Source organism: Clytia hemisphaerica, unplaced genomic scaffold, assembly GCF_902728285.1.
Source record: "Clytia hemisphaerica strain Z4C2 unplaced genomic scaffold, Clytia hemisphaerica genome assembly, whole genome shotgun sequence".
Classification (NCBI taxonomy): Eukaryota; Metazoa; Cnidaria; class Hydrozoa; order Leptothecata; family Clytiidae; genus Clytia; species Clytia hemisphaerica.
Genome location: NW_027103987.1, coordinates 694,075 through 706,667, shown reverse-complemented (window position 1 = coordinate 706,667; position 12,593 = coordinate 694,075). Strand labels below are relative to the sequence as shown.

At 34.7% G+C, this 12,593-nt stretch overlaps 1 protein-coding gene across 2 annotated transcripts; it reads right to left on the bottom strand.

The window, feature by feature from the left end:
* Positions 1-639: 639 nt before the first annotated feature.
* On the bottom strand, positions 640-12,372 carry LOC136811130 (ADP-ribose glycohydrolase MACROD2-like). 2 transcript variants are annotated; one of them, XM_067067742.1, is made up of 12 exons: positions 12,273-12,372; positions 10,293-10,464; positions 9,192-9,344; positions 8,745-8,843; positions 8,384-8,413; positions 6,701-6,796; positions 6,311-6,331; positions 4,771-4,874; positions 4,129-4,159; positions 3,477-3,550; positions 1,744-2,542; positions 640-850 (listed from the first exon to the last, which is right to left on the bottom strand). In XM_067067742.1, the coding sequence occupies exons 2-12, from the start codon at positions 10,441-10,443 to the stop codon at positions 732-734; spliced, it is 1,677 nt and encodes a 558-aa protein (XP_066923843.1). In that variant the 5' UTR covers positions 10,444-10,464; positions 12,273-12,372; the 3' UTR covers positions 640-731. The 2 variants fall into 2 exon arrangements, with proteins under 2 accessions (XP_066923843.1, XP_066923844.1); XM_067067743.1 differs by lacking the exon at positions 640-850 and adding an exon at positions 1,222-1,376.
* Between the last annotated feature and the right edge of the window lie 221 nt (positions 12,373-12,593).

Here is a 12,593-nt window from a genome sequence, read left to right as displayed (position 1 = left end):
CTCTAAACGAAGGAAGATATGAGGTAGGGTAGCCTACTTAAAGGAGTGCTAATTTACCCCAGTTATCCCTTGTATAAAATGCCACTTATAAATCATAATAAAAAATAATTTACTATAAAATTTCTTTTGAAATAATATTTTTACAACTACAACAAAATAATCATACTCTAAGAAGAATGTTTAAAGATGGTTATTACTTAAAATGGTACCTTAAAGGAAGAAATTTTGGCGGGAATTTAATTTTGCGGATGGCCGAAAAAGTTTTTTAGAGGGAATTTAATTTGGCGGATGGACGAAAAAACTAAATTTGGCGGGAATTTAATTTGGCGTTTGCTGAAAAATCTCTCCTTAAAATGGCGTAAAAACAGCAAAACAATGGAAAAATTATCTTAAAAGAGATCATATTTTCAAAAAGTTTAATTTGGCGGATGGCGAAAAAAAGAAATTTTAGCGGGAACTTAATTTGGCGGATTCTGGCCAAATCCGCCAAATCCGCCAAATTTTCTTTCCGCCAAAATTTCTTCCTTTAAGGTAAGTAGAAAATGTCTTCTTCAATGAAACCCAATCGAATTTTAAAACGCGATGCGCAGTCAGTTACCGCCGTTGCCGTGCAGTGTGAAGATAGCCGTGCGTTTTTCGGTGTAAATTTTATGGACGATTTTACACATTACCATATCAGTTACTTAAGATGAATTTAGAACTGAACGTAAAAACTATAATTTCGAAGTTAGTCAATCGGTACTTTGCTCAGCATTGGTGTCAGAGTTTGATTCATGTTCAACGCCTGGTTTGGAATCATCCTCAGGAACCGTATCTGAAGCATCCTCGTTTCCTCCGTCGCTAGCCTCCTCTGCAGAAAAAAAAATCAAAAGCATTATAAAAGCTTCTAAATAAAATCTATCAAATTTGTTTTTTGTTTAAAAGGAGGTAACTAAACGTCCTAAGCCCTGAAAATAACCAAATGTGTATAAGAGAAAAGAAAAAAGAGGAAAAAATTTATTATACGTGAATCTTCACAACGGTAACAGTTGCTGGGTTATAGCATTTAATTCATGATATTCATGACGTAATGTTTTTAACGGGTACTTGCCACTAATTTTGAATTTAAACCACCGGACTATTTTGGATGCTTCCGTGTAAAACATCATGAATAATAAAAGACCTTATCGGGGATGGAATTTCCCCGATTTCGGGGGAAACAAAGAAAAGAAAGTAAAAATCTCATGTTCGAAAATATATATTTACAACGCAATGAAGAAATCTTGGTAAAATAAAGACTTTTATAATACAACTTGAATAAAACACAATAAAATTTCGAATTTTTTACGATTCTGACTTTCCGAACCATTCTGTTATCTTTCTTTTCTTCTTTGGGGCTGAAGGAAAAAAAGGGAAAACCTTAAATTGATACCAGGCCCCCCTTCTTGACAAATGCTGATCTTACAAAGTTTTTGCGCTTTTCAAGATTAGAAAATACCAAGCATTTCGAGTGCTTACTACAGTTGAACTCATGTAATTCGAACAAAATTCTGTTCGAACTACATGAGTTCAACTGTACCTGAAGGGAACAAATTTTCGCGGAACAAATTTTCGCGGTTTTTCGACAAATAGAAAATAGTGGTGTTCTAACTATGTACGTGGGTCAGTTTCCATCAAACATCAGGTTAATTTCAGACTTCCAGGAAATCTTTTTGACGAGACTAAAAGGAAACACTCCTTAAGAAATAGTTTAACATCACTAACCTGGTGATTTGTCAGTGTTTGCGGGCGTCTCCGAATCATCTTCTTCAACAACATCAGAAGCATCGTTAGTCGACGAAGAAGAAACATCCCCGTCACAAGAATCCGTCACTTTTCGTTTATTCGTCGTCGTTGTCGGCAAATCGTCGTCTTTAACATCATCTGACGTGCCCTCCTTTGCAACTTCTGACGTGTTTGGTGTTTTACTTTCTTCTGCTTTAGTTGCATCAGAATCACCTGTACTTTGCGGAGAGTTTTCTTCTTTCATCTCATTGTTTGACGATTCTAAACCCTCTCCTTGGTCTTTGGTGACATCATCACACTCTGCTTCTTTGTTTTCATCTCCATCTTCCTGCTTTTGGGTAGTATCATTTTTAATCTCGACATTCTCCCATTCTTCAAGTCCATCATTATTTTTCACCACAGAATCATTGTCCTTTTTAGAAACATCTTCATCTGTATTGGAGAGTTCTTTATCAGAACCATCACTGGGGCTCTTTGTTTTGTCCCCGTTTAAAGATTTTCGGTCAAGTTTGACAGCATTTCCTTTGTTTTTCTTCTTGTTTTTCTTATTCGAATTCTTTGATGAGGAACCTTGTTCGTTAGACTGTGATCCAGACGTTTGTTGACCTTTAGGGTTGCCGTCATTCTTTTTGATGCTATCTTCATTTTCAGATTGGCTGCTGCTTACAACGACGGTCGGTGGGATACGTTGTTGACAAGGAAAATATTTGGAACCCATCAATCGAGAATAGATATCAAAATCGGTTTTCAGGAACACACAAAAGATAATACGATCAACCTGAGAAAAAAAAAACATGAAAACATTGTATACTTATGAAAGATCAGTCATTCTGTCAACCACCATGTTCTAATGTTCCAATGTCACAGCATATATATTCTTACTCCCAGGCGCCGAATAAACAGACGCCCCCTTTGTTAATCTTTCGATTTTCCAAGCCCCAGACCTAATAAGCCCCTTCCTTGTTTATTAATTATTTGCTGCTCTGTGCTCTGTTTGGGCGTAATTTTGCTCGGTTTGAGGGTTATTTTGAATGTCATAGGGGTCAACTGATGCTTGCCCAGGGGGTCAGAACTGCTATCCGGGGGGTCAAAAGTCACAATGTCCGGGGGGTAAATTTCTAAAAAATGTTATATCCTATAGGGCTACTTAGACTACACAATATATTGACGAACAATATTCGACAATATGGTTTGCGGACCGTAATGTACGAAGTAAACAACTGGTACTCTATTATAAAAAGGAATTTTCTTTCTGTAAACAATCCCCCTTTATTGTTGGAATATTGCAAATCGAGCTGACAATATATTGCGGACACCTTTTCAATATATTGCCGACATTCAGCAATATATCATCAATATATTGTGTAGTGTATGTAGCCCTTATTATTAGTCTTATATGTCTATTAGACATTAAGATTATAGTAGTCAGTATTCGTAGGACTTCCCTTCCCTAGTTATCGGTAACAAACACTGATCTCAAACTGCTTGACTGGATCGGGCTTCCCATATAAAAGGATGCGCGTCCAGTTTTAGAGCTATCTAGTCCGCCATCTTGTTTTCAATTTTAGTTGTCAACATCGCGATGATATTTGAATATTTTGCAGTTCGGACGTTCGAAAATCTAAGGTAAACCAACATGGCGGACTAGTCGACTTCACTACTGTGAGCAGTTAACCTATCTAGAAAATAAAAACTATATGGACATAGCTCACCTCATCCCCATATTTTTGAAGCCAGTTTCGGACAGTGCTCAACGCAACGTGTGCTGCATTCTCGTTCGGATATCCTGGAGAATAAAAACAATAAATATATGTTTAACATCAAACCCCTAGTAGACTTTCTCTAGTAATAATAGCTCTAACGGGAAGTCTAATTTGTTTAATTAGAGAGAGAGATTCGAATTATAAAAAGTATTTTACGAAGGGTTTCCCTGCGACGGGAACTCAGAACTAGTTCGCATTAATAAAGACAGATTCGAATAATAGAAGTTCGAATTAGTGAATGCCCATCATATCAAAATCAAACACCCCTCGCGTGATCCTTTCCTAATGATCCGGGGGGGGTTAGTACCCTCTAGAAGAGAGAATCTTAGAGAGGTGGTATTTCAATACACACGTGATAGCTTTTTTGGGACATTTTGAGACCTTTTTTACCCTATTTTGATATTTTCGGGACAATTTATGTCTTCTCTGGACCAGGTTCCTCAAAAATGATGTGTTTTTTTTCATAAAATTCATTCACACAACGTTGTTAATGGTTCGCTATAGCTATCACAATCAATAAATCTGCACAAAATAATATTTGTTTCAAGTGAAAAGCCACTGTTTATTTAGAAAGGAGGCGAAGAAGCATGGTTTCACTTACCGAAGATGCCAGTTGAAATACAACAAAACGCCTGTAATGAAAGAAAGAGAAAAAAAATATTACTAAAACTCATCAACGCTTAACTTTAGCACTTTGAAAATCATATCCCATTAGCTATTTTCTGGATAATAGCATTCTAAAAACTAAATTAAAATAAGCCCACTGCTTCATGAAGAATTTAATGTTTTCGATGGCGGAAAGACAAAGATTTTTACTCGTAATTGACATTCACTCTGTTTCATCAGTACCAAGCACACATAATAAGAGACATGAATGATTACAAAAATGCATTAGCTGACTACAGGGGGGCACCCCAACCTACGAGCTGCCGATTTTTTCATGGGGCGGCGAAAGACAAGACCACTATAATACAGAGTCGGGCTTTATGTATCGTGTCAGAGACACATTTGGAAACACAATACACCTGTTTCTCCATCCCCTCTTTAAACTGAGAATTCCCCTTAAAACACAAGTAATAATAATTCATTTTCCAACAGTAGAGTAAAGAGAAAGAGTATACCGACACACTCTCCCTTCTCCTTCTTTTATTCAAAAAAAAGACATCCCAGTTCAGTAAGGGGATAAGGAGAACCATATTGGATCATGGATGACGAAAGCAGAAAACTTTTTTTCTTGACTTACGATAGACTTGAGATTTCGTTCACGAACAATTTGTAAACAACTTTCATAACATTCTTGCAACTTTCGACGATTCTCGCCACGAGGTCCAACTGTGTGAAGTATGTCTGGAAAAAAGGGCAGAAACAGTATCATTACATTATCATTAAAAAGTACACGTCTTTTTAAAAAGTACACGTCTTTTTATAAGAACGAACTGTATCAGAGCATAATGCTTTGATGGCCAAAATATCAAGAACAAGCTAAGAACATTTTAAATCTTTATTGACTCTAAAACATCCATTTCTTAGGAAATACTCACAAAGTGGTGAAATTAAGAACAGTTTAAGAACATTTTTAGGGTTAAAAGTAAAAAAAGTTAAGAACATCCAAAGGCTTCAAAAAATTTTGGATGTTCTTTAACCTTTAGACACCGCTGTTTTTAAAAACAGCGCGCGCTGCTGCCGCTGTTTTTTTCATGAAAATGGAGGTTTCGCGGAAAATGTCATAAAATCTGAACCGCTAAAGCTTAAGTAAAAAGTAAACCTATTTTGAAAAGCTGAGGATCTATATTTTCAGATAATACCAAAAAGACGCCTCATCACCCTTTTAAACCTGACTACACAGCCTCAAATCAAAACAGTAAAAATTTCATGTTTACGATTTTTCTTTTTCTTTTTTGAAATTGAATGAAAAAGTGGTACAAGGTAAAGACTGGTCCCAGAAAAATTATTTTGTTTTAGTTTATGTTATAAGCCACCATTGTGTGAAATTGCAGGGCTGAAGAAGCTCATTTCATCTCAGAATCTAAGTTTCGGTGAAGCACACTTTTCCACCAAAATCGACACTCTGGCCACAACAGGTAAATTAAATGGTCCCGTTGCTCTAAAATTGGCCCTGTACTTACCCTAAGCCTGTAAAATTACTACAATAATCATAACAGACTCTCTATCATGTAAATTCAGCAATAAAACACCAAATAGTGGAAAACTGAGGCCAAAACAGCCCTGAGTTGTTGCTGAGATAGGCATTATGTCAGGAAATACCCCCAAACCCCTTCAACCCATAAACTGCCAATAAAGGTCCTATCTCATATAAGATATTTATATGCTGAAACCAAGAAAAACCAGACATAAACAGGATTTGTCCAAATCATCAAAAACCTCTGTCCACCACAAAAACGATGTTTTGTTGACATTTGAAAAATACACCGACATTGAGTTCCGATATCTCGAGATGTATAAAAGCAGGACCCGTAAAATTTTGAATGAATGAACCTTCACCCCTATCCTGTCTGCTAAAGTTTACAGAATAGAAAAGTTCAAACTGTTTTATTTATTAAACTTTGAAAAAACGTACGTGGTACGTCTCTCGGCGGCTAAAGGTTAATAGACGTGTATTTTTCCTGTCAAAGAGCGATGAAACGACGTGTGGATGTAAATTTCGGACAAAAAAAAGCGAAAAAACGTTAAATTAATGCTAATAGAAGTATTTTGAAGACGCTTCTTAGGATCAGAGATTTGAGAGCATCACCAATAAAATTTCAACTCAAAATATAACTTACATCTGGCAGGCAGTTTGTGTCCTAAAATAAAAATATAAAATGAAAGAGTTAGATGTGCTTTGCTTAAGGAAAGAAGATTGTAAGTATACTGATTAAAAAAAGGCGGAAGTTTACATTTGAATTTCAGAGAAAGCTTTGGACAGATTTCGTCTATGTTTGTATTAATATTGAGCCCCAATAATGCAATATTGTACTAGTTGCTTGGCTCTACGTACTTTAGTTTAAGTGAAAGGAAAATAAAGGTGTAAATTAGGTAAAAAAGTCGCCAAATTCTGTCCACGTGAACATTTTTAGATCTTCCATACACGAAAAAAAGTCTACGCGAAAAATCTATCCACTTAAAAGGTAATTTCCAAAGATTTTAAAATGCATTTCGAAAGGTTCTATTACCACCAGTTATTTTAGTAAATCCAGTACGACATCCATTTAAAGTGCGACATTCTTCAACCAAAGATCTTCCTGCTGCCCGATGTATAGCTCCATCGACTGGTAGAAACAAAAAGTATATATGGTCAAAGGGTTATAAAATAGAATAATCTAAAGAAAAATTTGTGATTGTTACGCAAATCAAAAAAATAAATCTTATTAACACAGAAAAAAATTTTCGATTTCCAAGGTTGGAAATTCAATATTTTTGGGTTGGAAATTTTGGTTTTATAATTGAAGGTTGGAAATTTGAGCGATTACCTTAAGCTGATTTGGAAAACGTAAATTACCCATAGGTTTTGTAGAATAACCATGCCCTTGAAAAATCAAGTGTAAAAAACCCATGTAGAACGACAATTTCCAGGCTGGTTGGAAACAGACTTTTGGGTGGGAAATTATTTCCAAACGTTTGGGAATTGAAAAAAAGGTCAAAAAGCGATGTGAAAATATATTTTGTAAATTTGACCTCGGGTTGAAAAACGAGATTTTTGGGTCGGAAATTGTGTTCTCCCAACCGTTTGGAAAACTTAAAATCCCTGTGGAAATCACATTTTTAAAGATTAGACCCTTTCTTGGAAACTAGACTTTTGGATGGAAATTTGGGTTTTCTCCCAAGCGTTAGAAACGTTTAAAATCCATTGGAAATAGTTTTGTGTGATTGAGCCTTCCTTGGAAAACTAGACTTTTGGGTTGGAAATTTGTGTTTCTCCCAAACTTCAATGGACACGGGAGAAGGGGTCAGGTGAGGCGTCCCTTCGGAGCGGCCTCGGTCAATCGCAGTGAGTTCGCACAGTGAAGCACATAGGGTACTTGTGTCATAGTTTCAAATGGTACCCTGCTGAGCTGTGTGAGTGATCTAAGATCAACCACGTATCTGTGCGAACAATAACGAGAGATTGACCGGGAGCCATCGAGCCTAGGCTAGCGAGTGACTGTTCACAAAAGCAAAAACCTTGTTTAAGATCTCTTTTTCCACATCTCTGCCATCACTTTTTCGATTTTGGCTTTTTTCAACCTGAATTTTCGAAAATTCCAACCTTGTTTAGCTTGGATTTTGGCTTTTTTCCAACTGAATTTTAAAAAATTCCAACCTTGTTAAATTTGGATTTTGGCTTTTTTCAACCTGGATTTTTGAAAATTCCAAACCATGGAAAATGCAAAATTTCCAACCTTGTAGAATGTCCCACATTTCCAGGTTGGATTTTCCATTGGATTTTATCTTTTTTTCAACTAAGAAAACTTGAAATTTCCAACCTTGGAAATCGAAAATTTTTTCCTGTGTAACAGTTTGCTTATTTTTTCTCAAATTCTATCTCAGAAAGTTTTTAGAGAAATAATAAGATTTGAAACAGGCTGAGGTAAGGTTGTCAGGTCGTATACGTCACTGAGGCTAGAGTAGTTAAAATACCTAAAAAACTGTTTCTTATCATTAGCCCTTTAGTGCGCTTTTAACTAATTTAGTCTTTTTATATTAATTTTAATGTATATGTGAAGAAATTCATAGAGTTTCTGTCCAACTATCTTCTTTCAGGAGATTTGGGTGGCAGAGCAGCATATGCACTATCACTTGGTCCAAATATATTGTCATTTTTGTTCATTCTTTAGAAGAAAAAAAGTTAAAATAAAAATACAACAATTAGGACTCACTTCCGCCACCACCTAACAAGCTTTCATTTGCTGAAAAAGAAGATTAGATACAGCAAGTTATTATTATGGATCAACATTTTCAAAAATCTAAAAATTATATCAGATAAAAAATGATGTATTTGAAATTGACTACAATTGGCATAAAAAAGATTTTTCAGAAAATATTTCATCAATTCTGCATTACAAATAGCGTTAAAACAGAGGAGTTATGCAGTTTGGCTGTAAAGCACATCTTTGTAAAAATTCATTATTAGAATTAAAAATATAATAATTTATTCCATCAATTGTAATAGAAATTTGACTAGATTTTTTATGTAATTGAAACACACAACTTGATTCAGAAGTGTGTTTGTTTACAGACCTGCATTGACAACAGCATCTATCTCTAAGCAAGTCATGTCACCTTGCCAAAGTGATACTTTGCTTGCTAAATCGATATCGTTCCTATACGCATCTTCATCTAAATAGTAAGTAAAAAAAATAACAAGAAAATTGAAAGAGTGAAATGAATCAATTAAATGCAAGTCCAGCCACTCTGCCAATCCAATTTTATTGACATGTTAATTTCAATATAGACTTAGACTTTTTAAGAAGAGATTTACCCCTATTGATCTGTTTGAGGCAATAAACCCCTTGATTATCTGTTTTCATGACTTCTATAGACTTTACCCCTGGTATCAACTCCTGGATGTCTCTTTTGCTTAACAATGAAAGAGACATTTTTTGGAAAAATTAATATAAATGCCATGTACCTATTTAGATAAATATGATATCAAAAAAAAATTGAAAAAAGAAAAAGTGATTTTACCAATCTTTCCTTTAAAATATGTTTTGTTAAAGACAGAATACATTGGGACGTCATTTAGAGTCTTGAATCTGTTCCCACATTGATAACTTTGTCTTCTTTCTGCTCTACTCTTTTTCAAATGCTCTCTAGCATGGAAGTTTTGCCAAGGGTCAGCTAAAAAAAGACACAAATAATTAAATAAAAAAAAACTGACTTTGCTGTCCAATATCTGGAAAGCATTCACTCAAGGGGGAAATATACACTGTCTGAAAGGGAATATCTATGGAACGAACGTTTGAGGGGGGTTTTAAATATTCAAAAAACTTTGAAAAGCTGATTTTTATACTTGTGACTGATTCTGTATATACACTATTTATTTGTGACACATGATATAATTTTTATTTATCTATTTTTAGAACTAAAAACACTGATGATGATTATTAAATCGAAACATGTATGAAAAATAAAAATTAACATGCTTGGTCAAGTTTACCGACTATGCCTTCACTACTCATTCATTAAATAAATCAAAATATTAATAAAATATAATTATTATCATTCAAATAGAAAAGCACTTATTATTTTATAATATTCATGATATTCATGAGGTAAGGCTGGGCTTAAAAAATTGTTGGTAAGTCCAGCCTAACGTTTTATCCAAAATAGCCTACTCAGGTGAGTTAAGGCATGTCCAAGACCTATTTCCCAGATTTCCCAGCGTTCCCATTGTTACTTAATCTCTTGCATATAGCTTTTTTAAATGATCCTTTGAATCTTACATATAACGTGTTTTGTCGACGAATTTCATAACATCAAAATCCGTTTTTGGCTGATATCTTGAAACCGGCTAAATTTAAATTTTTGCTAACAGTATGCTTCTTTTGAGCTATATGTGAGAGTTAAGAAACGATGGGAAGCGGTGGGTAAACTGTAAAATAGATTTTTGATATGCCTTATCTCGTCTGAATAGGTGTTCACCACGTTTTATTGGTTAAATTAAAAATTCATGTCATGAATACCATGAATAACCTCTAGATCTATATCACATCTTTTATACTAACCACTTTCTTAATTTTGAGCATCTGTTAGTGATAGTGTTTTGGGGAAAATATAAAGAAATACCTGTTGTTTCATTTGATTGAACAGGTGCTGACTCAGTTCGATTTCCCATACCATAACCACCTCCATTATGCGGGTTATAATAACCATCTTGAGTCATTCCCCTTCCTCTTCCTTTATTGTTCTTATTTCCAAAGAAATTCCAAGAACTCATGATTTTTTCAAATGTATGTACCTAAAAATAAATCAGATTCTATCAGATTACTATTTTCTTAAGGTTGAAGTTATCTCATCAACTCTAAATTTCAAATATATTCATATTTCTAGGACAGAAGACAATATAACGGTTAAAGTTTTAATTGATATTTGCAAAATACATATATTTTTCAATGATTAAAAACTCCAGCATCAAAACAATGATAAACAATAAATTAGTGCAAACAATATAATTATCCATTAACGTGTCATTGTTTCAATGCTGGAGTTTTGAATTATTCAACATGACATCCTGACTAGCAAAAGCTCTTTTCCCAGGAGAACAATCTACAGTCAGCCAAACAATTGAGGAAATTCGTTGCCTGTCATACTTTGATATTTTTTTGAAACCACACAGACAGAGAAGTCGGGTCTCCCAGCTAGTCAGGATTAGATGAGGGATGTCGACCTTACAACTTGTGGTAAAGTGTTAAAAATTTTTGATTTCCAATACATGTCATATCCTAAGCATGGTTGTTCAAAAGTCTATTAGATTAAATCAGTAATCTTATTGCGATTAAATTTGATTAACTTTCGTTGTTCGAACGTCAGATTAACTATCGTGAAATCGGATAACTTGCATCAGTGGAGGGAAACTTGCATAGCCATCAAATGCCTGACCAATCAAGGCAGAAAAATTAAAAAAAAAAAGTAACACGAAAAAACTACACAGCTCCACTTGCAGCTCTACTCTACCATTTTAGAATCTCAAATTTGCGGCACAAGTATTTTTTGTGAGTTACTTGCTGACAGAATTGCAGGTAAATTTTACAACCCGCAAATTTTGTAAACCAGGTTTGTTTTGATTTATGTAACTTTGTATTTTAATGACCAGCCAGTCATACATTTGAGTGCTATGGAAGTTAGCCTCCACTGATAAAATTTACCCGATCTTACGGTGATCGTGGACATTTTGTCTGTGCTTTCGAAAATCTTAATCTTGGCGTCACTTTTCGAAGTTTTTTCAAAACACTTTATTTCTTTTTTGTTCAAATTTCTCACGTCAATGCAGTGACTTCACTTGTTTTGTAGATAAAAGGTTCCTAATCCTCGCTTAACCTGGGTCAGAGCAGGATTAAAATTGGGACCTTTTTAATTGGGATTTAATTTAGATTTAAGCCTAATTTTTTTTGGAGCAACCGACGGTCCTGTGCTAATTGGTCCTAATCGAGATTGCCAGTCTCAGAAAAAAACCATCCCCCCCTGTGGATAACAGGGTTTTTGGAATTTTCTATCACTTGGAAATCCTGAAAAATTTGAAAAAAGTTCTGGAAAATGCAGGATTTTCCTAATTATTTGGTCATCCATCCCTAAAGTATTGGAAAATCCATAAAATTTGCTCTATTTTCTTGCTATTTTTCAGAAAATACAAGATTTTGAACAAAGCTAACAGAAATCATGAAGCTTTGCAAAAGTAAATTGTAAATCCATGTCGTCCACAGTAAGGGGGGGTAACGGACTATAACTGGAACCGCCCATTTTGATAAAAAAACAAGATAAACCGGCTGCTAATCCACTAATCCACAGGCCCTGGATCACGCAATCACACTGATTTCAAGTAGTGCTCATTGAGCTCAAAATTGTAGAAAAAGACTATCTGGCTATTCAGATATAGCTATGTACAGCTAGGTTGTAGGTAGCCTACTACTTTCACTTTTGCTGAAAATCCAGATATATAAACTAACAAAATCAAGTTCCATAAATAAAAACAAAGAAAACTCCACTTCATAAATTTGGCGAATGAGCAAAAACATACGAAAGCCTTAGAACTATATTGGATATACTTACTCAGCACCTGGCAGTATGTTGGTCTGGTTTGGTGCACTTCTCCTCTGCAAAAGGAATGCAAAAAAACAGTCAAAGCGTAAGAAAAAAAGAAATGTGTCATTAGGGGAATTCCCAATAATCAAAATACTTTCGATTTTACGTTTCTGTGTAATGGACGCACGAACTATTTCAAAATTAATTCAGGCCGCAAAAAACTTTCAGTAACCAGTAATTTTTATACTTTTAAGATAGTTTAACTGACAAAATGTTATAAAAATTAAATCATTTTGGTTAAAATATTATAATAAAACAGTTATTTAACAAGGATGAGGTTTTTGGTTG